The sequence below is a fragment of the Mytilus edulis genome, chromosome 7 (assembly GCF_963676685.1).
Source record: "Mytilus edulis chromosome 7, xbMytEdul2.2, whole genome shotgun sequence".
Classification (NCBI taxonomy): domain Eukaryota; kingdom Metazoa; phylum Mollusca; class Bivalvia; order Mytilida; family Mytilidae; genus Mytilus; species Mytilus edulis.
The window spans coordinates 8,156,401-8,177,433 of record NC_092350.1 but is presented as its reverse complement, the minus strand read 5'-3'; the positions used below and the strand labels follow the sequence as shown (position 1 = coordinate 8,177,433).

At 31.8% G+C, this 21,033-nt stretch overlaps 1 protein-coding gene across 1 annotated transcript in view; it reads left to right on the top strand.

Moving 5' to 3' along the window:
* The window catches only part of LOC139529850 (uncharacterized), a 119,316-nt gene that overhangs the window by 79,653 nt on the left and 18,630 nt on the right, over positions 1-21,033 (top strand). Inside the window, exons 25-42 of the mRNA XM_071325789.1 lie at positions 737-762; positions 1,097-1,238; positions 5,274-5,509; positions 5,767-5,931; positions 6,842-7,031; positions 7,459-7,704; positions 8,397-8,614; positions 12,824-12,929; positions 13,941-14,057; positions 14,319-14,454; positions 14,746-14,929; positions 15,323-15,599; positions 16,008-16,194; positions 16,879-17,090; positions 18,537-18,766; positions 18,889-19,042; positions 19,380-19,564; positions 19,948-20,085. Of these exons, the coding sequence (XP_071181890.1) occupies positions 737-762; positions 1,097-1,238; positions 5,274-5,509; positions 5,767-5,931; positions 6,842-7,031; positions 7,459-7,704; positions 8,397-8,614; positions 12,824-12,929; positions 13,941-14,057; positions 14,319-14,454; positions 14,746-14,929; positions 15,323-15,599; positions 16,008-16,194; positions 16,879-17,090; positions 18,537-18,766; positions 18,889-19,042; positions 19,380-19,564; positions 19,948-20,085 (3,149 nt within the window). The remainder of the gene's footprint in view (positions 1-736; positions 763-1,096; positions 1,239-5,273; positions 5,510-5,766; positions 5,932-6,841; positions 7,032-7,458; positions 7,705-8,396; positions 8,615-12,823; positions 12,930-13,940; positions 14,058-14,318; positions 14,455-14,745; positions 14,930-15,322; positions 15,600-16,007; positions 16,195-16,878; positions 17,091-18,536; positions 18,767-18,888; positions 19,043-19,379; positions 19,565-19,947; positions 20,086-21,033) is intronic.

Genomic DNA, 21,033 nt, shown 5'->3' with positions numbered 1-21,033 from the left:
GTACAAGTTGAGAACGTCTGAACAATTAATGAATGGAATACATACTACAGATAACATGTTTAACGAAATATGTTAGTGCACATTACTTTGTAACCACTCGTCAGTAACTTTTTTGGTAAATGCACGTTTTTGAATTATTACTGAAAACTTTTCAAAATTACGGAAAATTTGATAGATTGTTACTGATTGTGTCAAAAGGGGTTGGCATCTATGCCAAGGTGACACTTGCTACCACAAGTAACGCAATATTTATCATATTTTCATGTTTCCAGCTCATGCTTGTTCCTTTGCATTTGCATTTATTTTTGTAAAGTTCAAAAGCAAATATTCTAAAACAATTGTCCTCCCACATTATGTTCCGATATCTTCAATTTCAGTGATCATACTTCAATAAATGTATTACTAATCGACATGCTAAATACAAGAGAAAAACAGATTAGCGTGAATTTTTTTAAATAGTTAAAAGATAAAGTTTTTATTACAACTGAACTTTTTTATATTTTGTTGAGAGTTAAGTTATGTTGATCTGTTATATGCATTTGAATTTAATAAACTTGACCAACTTCTTAATATTAGTCAGATCGTACGCGTACGGTCCGACTGTATGAGTATTTTGAAAAAGTATGCAGACGGTCCAAATACTCGTACGGTCTGGAAGATATATATATATAGAGAGAACATCAATGAGTGCTGACAATTTATTTTCAATAGTTAATATGTATGTTGTGTTTTGTAGATCTAACTGTGGACCATCATGAAGAGGTATGTCATTTAACATGATTAAGATTGTTGTAAAGATTTACAACCAATAAGTTGGAGATTTAAGATTTAGTTATTTCATTCCTGTATAAGTCAAATTTGTGAGAGTCAAAACCACACATTTAATTGTGTTAGTTAATTCTGGGATGTGACAATGACAATAATTACAAAGAATGTTTAGCCCTTTTCTCATTTGCAACAGTGAAATTAATATTTAGGTTTATCTTTTTCAACTTCAATAGTTATTGCAAATTGTTAATATGCTAAAAATGAAAACAATATAAAAAATACTTCTAACATAGTATTCCTATTTTTTATGGTAATATTTGTTTAACAGGACAAAAGAATAAACTGTGAAAATGAACCAGATGTCCAATTGTCACTGAATTCCCTGAAGGCATACTGGTCAGTACCAGACAATATAAAACCTTATACAACAGATGCCTTTATTGCTGTGGAACAAAGATCAACTGTTGGAAGTATGTTCATTGATAGGTTGATTTTCTTGCTGTAATGTTGAACCTTTTTTTTAAACTTCTGTTTCCATTTTGATATGGAAACAGAAATTTAATGGAAAATAAACCTTTTTTTAAATGTTAAAAATTCATAGAAATCAATTTTTTTAACATTTATACATGACTTTTATCTTGATTGGTACCTTGAAGTAATTATTTCCTTCATTACAGAAATGCTAAGATAGATATTGTCTAAAATATTTACTGAAGAAAAACAAAAATACTAGTTAAAAATATTGATAACAAAGTCATCTTTTTTAAATGACATATGTATTTGCATTCTAAGTTACAAGAAAAGTGAATTGTTGTGTTGTTTATATTTTTTTTATTGCTTTATTTACGGTCATTGAAGTTTGGTTAAAATGGAAATGTCAAGTTGTATGAAATTTTGCTTCAGTTAAAACAAAATTATGGAAAGTTTTGGTTTCAATTTGATTTGTGAAGTGATTCCTCTTTACTTATATTTGATTAGGCCAGACTTTTTTTATTATCTGTTTAACGAGATCCGCCGACTCCACCTTTCCCGATTTTAGAATAAAAATAAAAGTAGTGCTTCTTACTTTTATTATTATTTTTCCCGCCGACTGTTACGAAATCCTCAGAAAAAAATAAAATGTGTTGTTCACGATATACTCGCTTTCAGTCAATTTCGTTATCGGTAATATTTAATTTTTACCAAGTCAATGAAACAGCAATTTTCATTTAAAAGTAAAGAAATTCAAGGCATAAACGATATATTTTCTTCTAAAAGATTTTTAAGCTGGTGGCATGCTTTTCATACTTGTTACACGAGAGCTTACATTAAATCATTCTAACTTTCGGCAAAATCAGTTATTACTTCATCAGAACTTGATGAAATTAGCCTAAAATAAACTTGTCATCCATGTATTGCATTAGAAACGTCATATTCCTTTCCAAATAGCGTATCAAACATCGTTTATTTTTATGCCCCACCTACGATAGTAGAGGGGCATTATGTTTTCTGGTCTGTGCGTCCTTCCGTTCGTTCGTTCGTCCGTTCGTCCGTCTGTCCCGCTTCAGGTTAAAGTTTTTGGTCGAGGTAGTTTTTGATGAAGTTGAAGTCCAATCGACTTCAAACTTGGTACACTTGTTCCCTATGATATTATCTTTCTAATTTTAATGCCAAATTAGAGATTTTACCCCAATTTCACGGTCCACTGAACATAGAAAATGATGGTGCGAGTGGGGCATTCGTGTACTGAGGACACATTCTTGTTGTAAATTTTTCTTCGTCCGACATTTAAATTTGTAGAACTACGGATCGGAATCGGGATTTCATCGGAAACGGACCCGCTATGACCGAAATCCGGATTCTTGCGATAATGACTACAGACGCATGAATGGCACTGCTGACAGACAAAAATTGATCCCAAAAGGGAAAATTACGCATTCCACACGCATTAACATACTTTTGGTTAGATCTTCTTGATTAATGTATATATTTCCATGTATAAACATTGTTTCAATTTATAGGTTAAAGTTGCTTAACTCTGGGACTATTACACCAGAGACATATATACACATGTGTATATATATGTCTCTGCATACACTAAGAGGTTCCTGACTGGGTGACTGGTATATACATATATAGTGTATATGCAGCGAGGTTGATATATTTGAGTGGTGCCATGGATCTATATTAGTGGAAATACAGAATCAAAACATAGTTTTTATGTTTATATTAATAGAAGGGTTAACCAGAGACATATATAAAGTATATGTATTTATATTTCTCTGGGTTAATATACTGGTCTGTTCTCATTTCATTGTTCTTGTATTTTGATAAATTCTAAAAAAAAAAAAAAAAAAAAAAAAAAAAAGTCACTTATAATGGTTTTATTTTTATTTTTAGTGTCGACTGGACCAATTTTGCACTTTTTATTTTTTTTTTATTTCGCCCCCCTCGACCCTAATTTTTTATAAATTTTCTCGTTAAACAGATAAAATAAAAAGTCTGGCCTTATTGTTATAGTTGTGTTATAACCTTTACCTGCTATTGGATGTTAGCTTTCAGCGGCATGTTTCCGATACTATTGACCAGAACCAGAAGCCGATTATATTTCCGCCTACCACACTTGGTTTCATATTTACTATTTTACATACTAACTGGAATCTGCTTGTATTAGGCTACACTCGAACAAAGTGTTGTAGTCGAACGGGAACCAGTTTACATACTTTATTTTATTTACAAAAAAATCTTGACCTGTACATAGAAAGGCTTGTATAGTCCGCAGTTTTATTCTCCAAAATTAGACCTTCCAGAGGGGTGTGCGGACTAAAGAGTACAATAAGCAAGAAATAAGAGAACAAGTTCAATTTCGCAGCTTGATGGTTTGTTTATGTTCCACCATCCTTGTTGTTGATATTGTAGAGGGTGCTCTCATCATTTTTCAAACTAATATTTTAACTCATCCATATTAATAAGTTATTTCTATTCAATATCAAATTAATACTGATAAATATAAAAACTAAACCTTTTATTACAAATTTTTCGTTTCTTTTCAATGCATTGTATGGTTGAAATAAACTGGTATCTGCTTGATTGAAACGATACAAACATTGTAAAAAAGACAACGGTAAACCAGTTTAGAATTTGTAAACTACAAAACATAATCGGTTATTGTTCATTCCGTTTTGGGGTTTCATAATGACTAATATGGTTTGTATAAGCTTAAGACCCTTCAAACATTAATGTGATAGGTATATTAAAGACTGTTTTACAAAAGGATGGAACTGTTTTACTTTCAAAGTCGTATTATAGTGATATCAGTCATGTATGGATTTCGACTCTCACGGGTTAATTTCTTCTTTTACACATGCTTTTTAAACTTCCTGTTTAAACATACACAAGTTTCTAAATTGTTTTTTAAGTGAATTAAACTTATTTTAACAATCATGAAGTGTTCTAGAATCATTTACAAGCAGTTTCAGCTTCTGTTTGATGATAGAAAACAGTTTTCCCTAGAAAATACCGAAAACGATCCCACAGGATTTGAAATTACCGGAGTTTCTTGACATTACACCTTTTTTAACAGTAACAAAAAGTTTTTTTCGGTAGGTCTTTTCACCACCGAACACCACAATATTTTTTTCTCTTATCTTTTATCGCTATAAATGTGACCTAAATATAATATTTAAGTTATTATTTCAACAAATAATAAGAATAAGAGACCAAAATATCTACATGGAACAGAAAAGGAGAGTCTATAACATCTCAATTCCACAAACCACCACTGCCACTGGACACCTCAAATATATATTTTTCTTCTTCAATAATATATTTGTACCAAAAATAAGAAAAAAGAGACAAATATCAAAATTTAACCGATGAACAGAGATCGATTACTGATTATGAATATATTTGAATTTTATTTGAAATATATATACACATTGATGTAATCTGGAAAAAATAGTGATGAATCCAGGGATGTTTTTCTTTATATTTATTAAATTGATTATCAACTTTTACATAAAAAAGAAAAAAAATTCTAAAAATTGTTTAAATCATCCATAATTTAATTTATTTAATCGTTTTATTGTATAATATCACTGTTTTTCTTAGTGGTTGGTGGTTTTTAAGGTGTTCTGTGGTGATAAGACCCACCCAGTTTTTTTTTACCTAAAATTTCGTGGGGAGAAGGGGGATCGGACTATGTACCAGTGCAAAATATGCAAGCCTTTCTACGGTATTTATTTGTACAAAAAACCAGCCAGTAATCAATGGATACTGTTGATCATTCAGGTAGGATTGACCTATTCATTTGTACTAAAAAAAACAGCCAGTTGCCATCTTCACTTCACACTCACACACATATACGAATATCAATTATATGTTTACAAGACATGTTGCAATGTTTAACAAATTACGATTTGTGAAAATCAAGACTTGCATAAAAAATATCCCAATATTAGAGACAGTGGCGTCATTTTTCCTCAGAGCTTTCAGTTCTTTGATTCACCTTTTATTATCAATTTTAGATGTATGGACTATCTTTCGTGAGTATGCACATGTATCAACAGTTTTTGACATCAGCATAGATGATTTGGTACTAAGTCCAGGTATAAAGTATCGTTTATCACTGAAACTATGTGCCAGGACCTTCTGTTTCTCTCCAGTCAGTACAGATGGTGTCATGGTGATGGCTAATCCTCCAGTCACAGGGGACATAACTGTGGAACATCTAAACACCACAGTAACCGGTGGGGCGGAGAAGGTTTGTACAAAGTAAAACAACTCAACCCATAAATTTTGATATTGAAATCTGATGCAGATTTAGGAAGTACATGCATAAAAAAATTATTTGGCAATATTTTATTCTTGAATTAAAATTCATGCAGAACAAAGTTTGTTTGGATTTTCATGGAGAGTGCATATTCTCATTTTGTTTATACAAATCTTAGATCAGTGATACAATAAAGATTCAATTTTTAAGTGTGAGTCAAATAAAGATTTAATTTATTTTTACTTTAGTTGATGATATCATTTGACAAGTTTTATGATCCTGATATTGAAGACACAACAGAGAAATATAGCGCCATCTGGAAATATGAATATGCAGTGACAGATAATTCTGTGAAAGGGAAGACATATATCACATGGACTAACTTAGATACCTTTACAACAAATGGAAATAGGGTGAGATATTATAACAGTTTTGTTCAAACTGTAAAGTCCTTACAAGCTATTGAAATTAATTTGATGCCAGAAAAGGTCCTTTTTTGGTAAAGATTGCATGAAATGCAAACAAAACCCTATGTTACTGACTTGATATCTAAATCTTCCTAGCCTGATCACTACCCTTTTTGACACAAAAAATATAGTGCATTGATCACAACATTCAATACGTCCTATACATTAACATTTCCAGAAATTTATCAATGGAATATATGCTAAGATATTTAAGTCACAAAATGATGTAACACCCGACAATAAAATTGAATAACTTTTTCAAGGTGCCGGAATCTAACATCTGTTCTGAAAATATAAATGATGTCATTGTTAAAGTCATCTTTTAAACTTTATCTCCCATTGTCCAGAATTGTAGTTGAATCAACTACAACCATTGCATTAGTTCATATACATTGTAATACTTAATACTACTTCCCACTGATAAATTAGCACAATCTTTACCTTTCAGTGCTTGATAAGAATCGAGTTTCTGATAAATTATACTGGATCAAAATCAAATACAGTTGAAGATCATTAATAAAAAACCAAAAGTCTATAAGTATTGCCAAATAAATAAGGCAATTTATTCCTAGGAGTAAGAAAACCTTAATTTTTGAATAACTTGATAAACAGTTAATTAGAGAAAATAAATATTTCATGACAGCATGGAAATTACGACTACTTGGCTATTGTAAAACTCAGGTTCCGAATGCCTACCTTTGGAAGTTCTAACAAGTCACAGTTGTTATGTTAGGAATATATATTCATTCCTGCTTTGAGATGAGTAGACAAAAAAAGAATTTAATTGTAGGAGTTTGCTTATAGTGAAGTTTTAGATATTTATAAAAATGACTTGAAACCAACTTTTGAATTTCAGATCAACTTTGAAATGGTACTTACAGGAGAGATGGACTTCTCTCGTTGTAAGAGGTTTTCTATCAGAGGATACGACCAAGTCAGACTGACCTCCACTGTATCCACAGAAATCAAAGATTGTAAAGCATTTAATCCAATCCTTATCAACCCAAATATCGTGATTGATGCTGTAGGAGCAGCCAGTGCAACAGGTCAGTTTATTATCATATCTGTGGTAAACAAAAGTTCTTGGCTTATTTCAAGGCTGTGCTTTCTGATATTCATTTAATTATTTTAACTGAACTTGTTTTAAGAATATACCTATACAGTTCAAATTCTACATTCTCAAGTGGAAAAACTAACTGTGATAAAAATAATTTGTTAGATCGTTTATCGTCCACATCAAATTTTCTTATTTTTTAGTGTGACAAGAAAATCATTATTATTGATTTCCCCAGGTAAAGTTAATCAAGACATTATTACAGATAGTCCTTTTTCTGAAAAATATCTTTTAAAAATAAATTAAAAATAGAAGATTTTTAATGCAGTGCACTCTTGGTACATTATATACGTCTTAGAAATAACCAAGTATTAGCTATTGTTTTTGTTAACATACCATCTGTCTTATTTAATATTTAGAGGGAATAGGCATGCCAATTTTTCTGGAAGAGAATGATAGGTGGAAGCCAGCAGACGAGGATTATACACCATACAAAAATCTTATCTCAGCCGTGTGGCCCAGTTTACGTCACGGAGAAAATGTCAATTATAAGTATGCCATTATAGATGCCAAGAATGTGGATGTTACAACATACTATAAACAAGTTGGTCAGCTGAGCTTGGTAGATCCATGTATTCCAGATGCTATCAGATGTGGGGAAACTCGTAAGTGGTGCCTCTCTTTGTTATAAGAACATTGCCCAGTCAAATCAATTTGAATTTTATGGCATTTTCTGTCATTATAGATCACAATTGACTACTGAATACAAATAATCAGTTAAGATGTTACTGCAATTGTAAAATTTTAATGCAGAACAGAATTTTGATTTATTAGATTTTTCATTATCAAATCTTATGATGTTTTTTTTATACAAAAACAGAGAATACAAGATTGATAAAAATTCAAAGCTCTAATGTGTAAGGGGAGATAACTCAGATAATATAGGTACATTAATTTTATCCATATTAATTTTTTGGGAAATTTTACATAATCCCTATTTTTTTTCTGAATATCTTTTGAAGCATTCCATAAGAGCATTTGTCTTGTTATTTTAGTACATAGTATAATAGTGCCTTTATCATGTATAAGCATTACAAAATTTGATAATATTGCACACACTAATTAAAAATATGAAAAATTAATATACAAAATTTCATGTAGTAAACAGTTTGGCATTTAACTTTTAGATGGCATATTTATTTTCACAAGAAATACTCATAAATTACACTCTTTTTGTCAGCTTAGCTGATGTATAAAATTGATGAATGAAGAATTCAGCAAAAGTTGTCAAGTTGATTAATTAATATAATATGTATAACTGCACAGTTTGTTGTAATCATTAATGATTTTGCTACAGATAGAGAATTTATGAATGAGGAGTTCACACACAATGAACTGGTCCATGGTACAAGATACACAGTGTGTATATATGCTCCACAGACTGCTATTGTGAATGAAGATTGGATACTACAATTACCAGCTGTCAGTGCATGTAGTGATGGAATCATCGTAGATCTAACTCCCCCTACTGCTGGAAGGTTGTGGATTGGTCATAATATTAATACCATTTACCAGGTATGTAGTAACTCCTACCGCTGGAAGGTTGTGGATTGGTCATAATATAAATACCATCTACCAGGTATGTAGTAACTCCTCCTACTGCTGGAAGGTTGTGGATTGGTCATAATATTAATACCATCTATCAGGTATGTAGTAACTCATCCTACCGCTGGAAGGTTGTGGATTGGTATTAATACCATCTACCAGGTATGTAGTAACTCCTCCTACTGCTGGAAGGTTGTGGATTGGTCATAATATTAATACCATCTATCAGGTATGTAGTAACTCCTCCTTCCACTGGAAGGTTCTGGATTGGTATTAATACCATCTACCAGGTATGTAGTAATTCCTCAAACTGCTGGAAGGTTGTGGATTGGTCATAATATTAATACCATCTATCAGGTATGTAGTAACTCCTCCTACTGCTGGAAGGTTGTGGATTGGTCATAATAATAATACCATCTATCAGGTATGTAGTAACTCCTCCTACTGCTGGAAGGTTGTGGATTGGTCATAATAATAATACCATCTATCAGGTATGTAGTAACTCCTTCTACCGCTGGAAGGTTGTGGATTGGTCATAATATAAATACCATCTATCAGGTATGTAGTAACTCGTCCTACCGCTGGAAGGTTGTGGATTGGTCATAATATTAATACCATCTACCAGGTATGTAGTAACTCCTCCTTCTGCTGGAAGGTTGTTGATTGGTCATAATATTAATACCATCTACCAGGTATGTAGTAACTCCTCCTACCGCTGGAAGGTTGTGAATTGGTCATAATGTTAAAACCATCTATCAGGTATGCAGTAACTCCTCCTACCGCTGGAAGGTTGTGGATTGGTCATAATATTAATACCATCTATCAGGTATGTAGTAACTCCTCCTACTGCTGGAAGGTTGTGGATTGGTCATAATATTAATACCATCTATCAGGTATGTAGTTACTCCTCCTACTGCTGGAAGGTTGTGGATTGGTAATAATATTAATACCATCTATCAGGTATGTAGTAACTCCTCCTACGGCTGGAAGGTTGTGGATTGGTCATAATATTAATACCATCTATCAGGTATGTAGTAACTCCCCCTACCGCTGGAAGGTTGTGGATTGGTCATAATATTAATACCATCTACCAGGTATGTAGTAACTCCTCCTACCACTGGAAGGTTGTGGATTGGTCATAATATTCAGGGACTAAACTTAACTGTTAACTGTTTTTGTCTAGGGGCCAGCTGGGCCCCTAAGATATTTTTTTCAGGGGCCCAGTTGAAATTTTAGGAGCCCAACCAATCTTTATACAAAAAGACTAAATGAAAATAAAACTGAAAATAACTTTGTATATACTTACTAACAGTGTTCCAGCTTGAATCTCAGGGCAGAAGGGTGCTAGTGCTCCTAAGTAAGGAGTTTTATAAATAAAACAGGTGAGATGGGAGAGGATTATATTATTTTGATGCAACAATACAATGCATATATTGCAAAAGCTTAGAACTGTTACTTTTTTTTCTCCATAATTGTTAAAATTAAAAGCATTTTATAAGTGCCCCCATGTAAGGAGGATCATAAATACAAGAAGTAAAACAGGAAGTACAGTCTTGTTTATGTTCAAATACAAATTTCTCTGATTCTTCTTTAAATGTATGTTCATGGTATGAAATAAAACAGTTTTTTTTTAATAAAGCTTATAATATTTAAATTATTGCCACCAGAAATCTATAATACTAAAATTACGAGGTCCAATTTGTCAGCCGTCATCACATAAAAAACGATGAATCAAAGAATTCAACTTTATATATAACTAATATAGTACAAAGGTGTAGATTAAAAATTACACCACTCCAGGCCCTTTTGTTTTCCACGTAATTAGTATTGCCAATAATTAACAAGTTCCGGGTCTAATCCGATACCGATACCAATAGTATATTCACCTGTTACCTATTACCTTATCTGTACGTTCCGCATCTGACAGGCGCAGCACCAAACGGTGTATTCAGGATTAATATGCTATATACACGGGTCATAATCACAGGATTGACACTACTAAATTGTAGTATTTTAATCAGTAAGACTTTCTAAGATAACAATACCAATACTAAACATCTGGACTAAAAATAAGGTGTATAGGTACAGTTTTCAATTTGTTAGCGGGCATGACGTAAAACAGCGAATCAAAGAATTCAACTTTATTTATAACTAATATAGGACAATGATGTTGATTAAAAAATACTCCATTACAGGACCTTTTGTTTTCCAAATAATTAATATTACCAATAATTGATAAGTTCCAGTTCGACGGGTTCAAACAGAAAGATTTGAAAACAGAGAAAACTGTGTATCTTATAATCGTCATGACTTTATCAGATGACAATACTAATACTAAAATAAGGCTTGCGCAAAGTTATATACTTTAATTCAGTCACGGACCCGCGATATCACGGGTGTGTTCTAGTGTATTATAAGATTTGACAATATTTATTTTAGGTTATTTCCTGCCAAAATTGTCTCCCTTTAATTTTTTTCAACTTCCTGTTGACCTGACAATATGGCTGGTTTTTTTTAATAAATACTATCTCAATCCAAGCCATCCAACTTTTTTGTGGATTGGTCATAATATTAATACCATCTATCAGGTATGTAGTAACTCCTCCTACCGCTGGAAGGTTGTGGATTGGTCATAATATAAATACCATCTATCAGGTATGTAGTAACTCCCCCTACCGCTGGAAGGTTGTGGATTGGTCATAATATAAATACCATCTATCAGGTATGTAGTAACTCCTCCTACCGCTGGAAGGTTGTGGATTGGTCATAATATAAATACCATCTATCAGGTATGTAGTAACTCCTACCGCTGGAAGGTTGTGTAATTGGTCATAATATTAATACCATCTATCAGGTATGTAGTAACTCCTCTTACCGCTGGAAGGTTGTGTAATTGGTCATAATATTAATACCATCTATCAGGTATGTAGTAACTCCTCCTACCGCTGGAAGGTTGTGGATTGGTCATAATATAAATACCATCTATCAGGTATGTAGTAACTCCTCCTACCGCTGGAAGGTTGTGGATTGGTCATAATATTAATACCATCTATCAGGTATGTAGTAACTCCTCCTACCGCTGGAAGGTTGTGGATTGGTCATACTATTAATACCATCAATCAGGTATGTAGAAACTCCTCCTACCGCTGGAAGGTTGTGGATTGGTCATACTATTAATACCATCAATCAGGTATGTAGAAACTCCTCCTACCGCTGGAAGGTTGTGGATTGGTCATACTATTAATACCATCTATCAGGTATGTAGTAACTCCTCCTACCGCTGGAAGGTTGTGGATTGGTCATACTATTAATACCATCTATCAGGTATGTAGTAACTCCTCCTACCGCTGGAAGGTTGTGGATTGGTCATACTATTAATACCATCTATCAGGTATGTAGTAACTCCTCCTACCGCTGGAAGGTTGTGGATTGGTCATACTATTAATACCATCTATCAGGTATGTAGTAACTCCTCCTACCGCTGGAAGGTTGTGGATTGGTCATACTATTAATACCATCTACCAGGTATGTAGTAACTCCTCCTACCGCTGGAAGATTGTGGATTGGTCATAATATTAATACAATCTATCAGGTATGTATTCAGGCTTAGGCTTAATTAAGTCTTCCACTTTTCTACAATACTAGATAAGTTTACTGTGCTCCAATGATGTCTTACTGGCTTTAAATCCAAATACAGTATATCTCCACTAATCTCATTTGATTGCTTTCTTAATGGCATTAAAACAAATCACTGCTGAGACTATACTTTTAACCAGGGTTTCAGATGCATAGATAAATTTCAAATCCAATGTTTTGTTATCAATGTCACTCAAAAACCTTATTAATATTATTATCTTTACTTTACATTTTATATTTATATATCCATTGTGCAGTAATATTTAGAAGGATTAGGTAGTTTTGGAAGTTTATATAGCTGTTACATAGTATTTGAGAATATAATTTTTTAGAAGAAATTCCCAGGATAAGAAAAGTTGTCATGCATTTAATACATTAAAAAATAGTTCACACTGTATTGTTTTTTTCTCTCACTTACTTATAACATAAACAATTAATTGTTTTGGTTTGGCAGTCTATGTTATAAAACTGTTACTTCTCTTATAAAAGCTGTAAAAAATGATTCATTTTTCAAATTATTATGGAAATTGTTTTCTATTTTAGACATCTGATTCAGACATGTATGTAAACTGGGATAATTTCCAAGATGTGGAAGAATTTAACAATGGACCACACCCATCTGGAATTAAAGAATACATACTAGGAATTGGTGAGAAAGTACATCACTTGAATGATCAGATTTTGCTTGCAATTCAGTAAATTCGATTCATTTATAAACTTTAAGAGGTGCAAAGTGGAGGATAACCTATTCCTAAAAATTAAGTATTGGTATACAGGGCGGAAATTGTGCAATTATGATCATTCTAAAAGGGGGGTGCAATGACCTTTCAAAAGCTAATATTTGTTTTTACCTCTTCTAGGGTTAAAGCGTATATTTTCAAAGAAAAAATAACCTTCTCAATACTTCTTCAAATCATTAAACTAAAATAATGTGATTCCTTTGTGTCGAGCCTTCGACTTTAGTTGAAAAAGCGAAACATAGCGATCCTGCATTTGGTCAGCGGCCTCAGCGTCCAAAATTATTCACTCTGTGGTTAAAGTTTTTGAACTTTTAATAACTTTCTTAAACTATCCTGGATTTCTACTAAACTTGGACAGAAGCTTGTTTATGATCATAAGATAGTATCCAGAAGTAAATTTTGTAAAAAAAAAAATCCATTTTTTTCCTTATTTTACTTATAAATGGACTTACATTTTCTGCCAGGAAACAACACATTCACTAAGTGGTTAAAGTTTTTAAAATTTTATTAACTTTCTTATATTATTTTGGTTTTGTACCAAACTTGGACAGAATCTTGTTTATGATCAAATGCTAGTATCTAGAAGGAAATTTTGTTTTCTTCAAGTTAACATTACATTCAGTCTGCAGTTAAAGTTTTTAAACATTTATTAGATTCTTAAACTATCCTGGATTTTTACCAAACATGGACAGAAGCTTCTTACAATCAAAAAATAGTATCGGGAGGAATATTTTTATTGATTTATTTCCTCATTTTTGTTGAGCCTGCGATTAACAGAAAAAGTAGGCGAGACACTGGGTTTTGCGGAACCCTTACAAATTTTTTCCTTTAACAGGAACAATGTTGCCTGGATTATATTTCCTTGGGAATATTAAGTTTTTATGGTTATAATGTGTTGCCTTCTTTTTAATTTATACTAGGTACATCTAGTGGAGGTAATGATGTTGTTGCTTTTGAGAATGTTGGAGTGCTACAACATAAAGCCTTACATCAACTGAATTTACAGAATGGTTACAAGTATTATGCTACTCTAAAAGGTTAGTAGAGGTTATCAACTCAAAATTTAATACTGAAATAATAATGATTAAAGTTTAAAAAAAAAATTGCTGAAAAGTTAAAAAATGTCAAAAGATATAGTTTTAATATTGATAATTTAGATAACTTTAATGCTCCTCAATACGTAAGTTTGGAATATGAAATATCCAAGCAGAATTGTCCATGATATTTGAAAATTACCATTGATCATATTACAATACATTACATTATAAGTTTTGAATTTATTGTTTCTGACATTGTAGCTGTTGATTTTGCTAACAGAGAAACAGAAGTTGTATCTGAGCCCGTCATCATAGATACAACTCCACCAGTAACAAGTAATAAACCAATAGTTATAACTAACAGGCATATTACGTCTACAACAGAAATAGATCCATGGTGAGTCTTAAGGGTCAAAGGTTAATTATTTGAAACAGGCATATTACAGAGATCCATGCTAAATTTAAAATTAAGTTGGTGTAAGCATTTGACATATTACTGGTTTATTCAACCAACATGCATGAAATGATAGTTAGCAAGCACAAACAGGTTTTGTTAAAGAGATTGCTCAAGAACCTTAGAGAACAATACAAAATGCTACTGATAAAGATTTGTGATGTCCTTCCATCATTTCACAGGTCATTGCATTTTGTCTTACCAATAGACCTTTTTTTATTCTTTTCATTTTAGTTGGAAGGATGTGTTCCTTGACTTAGAGTCTGGTATAGATTATTACTTGTGGTCAGTTGGATCAGAGCCAGGATATACAGATATGATGTCTTACCTGAAGGTTGTTGATGAAGAATGTGGAATGACAGACAAAAATAATCCTTTAGATCTAAAAGATGGCCATTACTACTATATCAATGTCAGGGTAACTAACTTTACTTTGAGTTTAAACAGTGTTTTGATTGTCAGAGAATATTTCATATCTTAAAATACTTAAAAAATGTTTTGCAAAATAGTGCTGCGATTTTTAGTTTAATTTTAAATAGTGGTAAATGGGCTTGATTTGCAATCTGTGTATAGATATAGGAAGATGTGGTGTGAGTGCCAATGAGACAGTTAACTCTCCATGCATGACCAGATTTTAAAATGGTTAAAATAATAAATTTTAATATTTATATTGAAATATTTATTCATTTCAGTATTTAGTCCCTACAATTGTGATATTTAAGATATAATTCTTTATTCTGTACATAAAATATTTTAAAGAGATTCAATCTTTATGACCATGTAATACTGATATATATTTTCACTTATTTAGGCTTTCAACAAGGCAGGACTATCATCATTAGCTACATCCTGGGCTTTTCAAGTGGACACAACAGCACCTACACCTGGTCATGTGTATGATGGAGATAAAAGTCAGCTGACAGGAAGTGTCAAGGACATTGACTTCCAAACAGAAACCAAAGTGCTACATGCCTGTTGGGAAGGTTTCCATGAATCTCACTCCACAATAAAAGATTATTATGTTTCTGTTGGGACCTGTCCACAGTGTGAAGATATATTACAGGAACAGGCTGTGGGAATTACATATGGTATGTATAGACCAGAAAATACCGCTCAACCATTAAAGATTATTCTGTTTCTGTAGGAGCCTGATCACAATGTGAACATATTTTAAAGCAACTAGATCTCAGAATTACATATAGTTATATTATTATCAATGAAAAACACTTCTAAAAGTAACAAAGAATTAGGTTCCATTGATGGATTCAATCTTTGTATGACAAATTAATAGACAGCAAACTTCAAAAATGGAAAAAATAGTACAATTGTACAAATGGGAGAGCATTTTAAAAGCTTCAAAGATGTACAATTTCAGAGTTGAATAAGAGCATATCACTTTGGTACATGACTGATATTTTACACAACAATAATCGTGTAAATCATTCCCCATGTGCAATAAATAAATCTTACATATGTATTATTTTGTTTCACTTCAGACTTTACTTTAGAGAACATCCATCTTGGTACAGGTCTGAGATATTACACCACAGTGACGGCATGTAACACAGCAGACATGTGTACCACTGTGACATCAGATGGTGTGATTATAGACAACAGTGCCCCTGTAGCTGGAAAAGTTCAGGATGGAACTGGATTCATTGACACAGAATACCAGTCTATGACGTAAGATACTTATCAGGTGTATTGCTTTCTGAGAGGGAGTAGTGTGGGAATGATATGTGAAGTAGAAGCATAAATCTTTGATACACCTAATGTATGTCTTAGTAACAGTTACAAAAGTTTCATTGTGTTCAACATGTCTATGTGCTTGTTATTTGGTTAATTTGATTACATCAGGAACAGTAATTTACATAACTTTTGCCTTGACATGTTTCAATGAAAAAGCTGTTAATACATGTATGTGTTAAAATTCTACAAAAACTATATCTCTGCTATGTGGCATGTGTTTGATGAAACATGGTCTCGCAGGGTATGAAATTAGCAGGGGCCCACAGGCCAATGGCCCCTAAAATTTGGTGTGGACTACTTAAATTTCTGCTTTTCTTGTATAGAACTATATATGTAGGCTACAAAATTTAAGCTATGGGCTACCATTGCCTTAGTCTTACATTCTATCCCTGGTCTTATATGAGTTTTCCCCTGATACCTGACATGTTTCAATGAAACAGCTGTTATTATGTGTAACAGGACCTTTACCTTAGCTAAGTGGTTTGTGTTTGATGATCTGTAATCTGGTATGAGTTCTTACTTAATTCTTGACATGTTTCAAATTGCTGTAATTGAGTGTAAATATTTTACAGAATGATTTTAATTAAACATCTGTAATTAACTATAAAAGTTTTACAGGACCTATATCTCAGCTAAGTGGTATGGGTTTGATGATCCTCAGTCTGGTCTTGAGAAGTATGTTTGGATGGCAGGAACCACCAAAGGAGGCACTGATATTATACCGGAGACAGAACTTCATCTTACAGAGACTGCTGCCTTCTATAATACTTCTCTAGGACTACCATTAAACCAGAGAATCTTTGTTACTGTCCGAGCTTACAACAAAGTTGGTAAGATACAGTATTATTCTGTTAAATTAAATGGAAAACATTCTTTTGTATGTTATAATTTATATTGAGTAAATAGAAGAACTGCTTATTTCATACAAAAATAACTATCTTACATCATACATTTGTAGATTCATTTATTGTTGAACCTTTAAGGGCAAGGTGAAATACCGACAAACACAATTTTAATGGTTACATCTTTTCCCCTCTAAAATGATTTGTGAGATTACAGAGTATCAAATGACACTAATCTATATTATTATAGAATTATCACTGCCTCTTAAGTATTGTACAGCCCCTTTGAAAGTTTCATACTCACTATGATATATGACCTGATCAGATCTGTAGATGAATCCTACAACAGATCTCTTTGGTTCTCACTTGACAGAGTACATCAAAATCAGAATACAACACAATCCCCCCTCTTAAATTCCTATTCTAGAAAAAGGACCTAAAAGAATATAATTTAAAATAAAATGTTATAAAATCTACGCTGCAGATCAATCTATCTAAAAACATTTATTGTAACATTAAATCATAAAGTAATATTGGAAGTGGAGAATTTTTACAAATGTTTGACTTTATATATATAAAAAAGAAGTTTCTGAACTACTTCTCAAGATCCTGTCCAAAACCTTGATCATTTCATTTGCTTACACTTTTTCTTGTTCAGCAAATTTCTCCTTAGTCCTCTTCTATTTGAAAATTCTCTAAATTCACATCCTCTGTGTCCTTTTAGTCAATATGATTTTTTAATTTTCGAAAAAAATGATAAATCTTCTGTAATAAGGAACTTTTCTGATGAAAGATCTTATACAAAAATATGTGTCAGGGGTTTCCATCTTGACTATTGCCAATACATTAGAAGGATTAGCACCAGTTCTGTTGACACAATATGTTAGAGATATTCCATTGCGTTAAGCTTTAATTCAGCATCAATTCAACCATAATATCTGAAAGACTGAAAATTAAATGATAGTGCATCAATTTTTTTTTTCAAAACACTATTTTATTATCTAGATACAAAACTAGAACATGCCACTTCAATCTTTGTATTGCTGTCTTAATAATTCTTTTGAAGTTTACTTTGCATTGCACAATCTAATTTTCATTGTAACATATTGGTATAAACCACCTCTATGATTAGATGATTAGTATGCACCTTATGATAAACTACACTCAGGTCCAAAACAGACACCAACTAAGCTGCATTCAATGAGTCAGTATATCATCCTCTGTTAAAGGGGTCGGGTACGAATCTTTGATGAGATAAATGTTCAATTTCCTGTAATCAACACACAGGCTCAAAGATTGTCTTTCCCTCAAAAAATTACTAGACACTTCTTCCTCAAATGGTAATTTCTTTCACACATGTTGGTCTTTTTCTTTTCTTATTTCTACATCTTCAGAAAATACTTGAAAATAAAAAAATATATAATATGATTTTAGGTTTATGGTCAGAATCAACATCCAACGGTTTTCTGGTGGACACATCAGCTCCTGTGATAACAACAACACCTACATTCTCAGCTGACTTTGGAATTAATGGATTGAAACAGGTTTATAGAACATCTATGAAGGTGGAATGGGCCGTTGATGATGATGAGTCATATATAAAAAGACAGTATCTGTCTGTCAATTCTCATATTGGAGGAGAATTTATGCTGTCATCACAATCAGTGAGTTGGCTTCATACACTTGTCTTTTTGAATTTTAAGTGTTTGCTGTTTTAATAATACATGACATACGGTCTGGTTATCATTAACAAGTAATTTTATTTTGTTTTCTTGGCTATTTCCAGGTTAATGGTATATCGAGATCCTATGTATTTTCTGGACTAGATTTACATGATGGAGTGACCTATTATGTGACCTTAATTTCGTGTAACAGTGCTGAGATATGTGTAACTTCTACTTCTCCAGGAATGTTTGTAGACAGTACTCCACCGTCTAGAGGTAAGTTTTTGTATACATTAAGGAGTCTGTGTTGGGATTGTACTATTTAGTGATATTCTTCAATTAAGTATGAATGTTGTATACATAAACCATTTGTGAGTGTTTGAATTATGGTCCTTTGGGTGTGCAATCTTTAGTACATTTTCTGTATTTGTGTTTTATACTCAGATTCAATTATTCCACAAGGTAAAGCAAATTAATTATATCACTATAAATGATAGGTAGATTTCTTACTATATATATACACATAAATCATACCAGTCTTTATAAGTTTCAAGTACTTTCATGGTAAACTTTTCTTTCAACTATTTTAAAGTATTGTTTTTCTGTTGATTAGGTATGTATGCTATAACAACTGACCATGCTGCTGATCCTGAACTCCTAAGACATGCTGCAGGATGGATGCTCTGGTCACAGAGAGCTGTAAATCTGGCCTGGTTAGGCTTCAGTGACCTACATTCTGATATAGACCATTATAAAGTAGCTGTGGGGTCTACCTATATGGGCCAGGATTTAAATGCAGTATGTAATATATTATAAATTTGATGTAGAGTTATTACATGTAGCCCAGTACAAGTTTAAGAGGAAGTATATATGTTTTGGCTGTATTCTGCTCTTTAATCAAGTTGTTGTCTTCTTGATATATTCCCCATTTTCATTCTCAATTTTATTGATTTGTTTCTGGTATTATTTTAAGAAATTCTGATGTGATTGATAATTCTTCCTGTATGGAACAATGGAAAAAATCAGATTGAATGTATAGCAGGAAGATAATATATGGTACAGTAAAGTTTCAAATGTCTAAAGAAGCTGTTATTTAAGTATTAGTAGCACATGCAAGCTCTGTAGGTTTTTTCTTTCCAGATTGCAATTTTTGCTACTACATACATATTTTATTTTTTTAGGATACGGATGAAAAATATTATCATACAAATACCAACACAGATCATGGGGATGAAGGAAAAGTTCAACTGTTTAAAGTGGAAACTAAAACTTTGACCAAATTTGATACACTGTACATATCTGTATGGGCTGTCAATGGGGTTAGTATGTTTTGCTAATGATTATACTCCTGCTTTAAAAAAGTGGCATTTACTGTTTTACCTCTGTCTGTCCTTCAGTCTGTCCAGCCTCTTGTCAGTTCATCAGTCGGTTGTTTGATATGTATAGGACAAATTAAATCATACACTTTGCAACGATATTAAATATATATAATGTAAGTAAAGAATTAGTTGTAACAAATAAAATCATACACTTTGGAACAATATTAAATATATATAATGTAAGTAAAGAATTAGATGTAACAAATAAAATCATACACTTTGGAACGATATTAAATATATATATTGTCAGTAAAGAATTAGATGTAACAAATAAAATCATACACTTTGGAACAATATTAAATATATATAATGTAAGTAAAGAATTAGATGTAAATGAACAACGATATTAAATTTAAATATATAGAATTAGATGTAAATGAACAACGATATTAAATTTAAATATATATAATGTCAGTAAAGAATAAGATGTAAATGAACAACGATATTAAATATATATAATGTCAGTAAAGAATAAGATGTAAATGAACAACGATATTAAATATATAAAATGTAAGTAAAGAATTAGATGTAAATGAACAACGATATTAAATATATATAAACTCAGTAAAGAATTAGATGTAAATGAACAACGATATTAAATATATATAATGTCAATAAAGAATTATATGTAAATGAACAACGATATTAAATATATATAATGTCAATAAAGAATTATATGTAAATGAACAACCATATTAATTATATATATTGTAAGTAAAGAATTAGATGTAAATGAACAAAGATATTAATATATATAATGTCAATAAAGAATTATATGTAAATGAACAACTATATTAAATATATATATTATTAGTAAAGAATTAGATGTAAATGAACAACGAAATTAAATATATATAAAGTCAGTAAAGAATAAGATGTAAATGAACA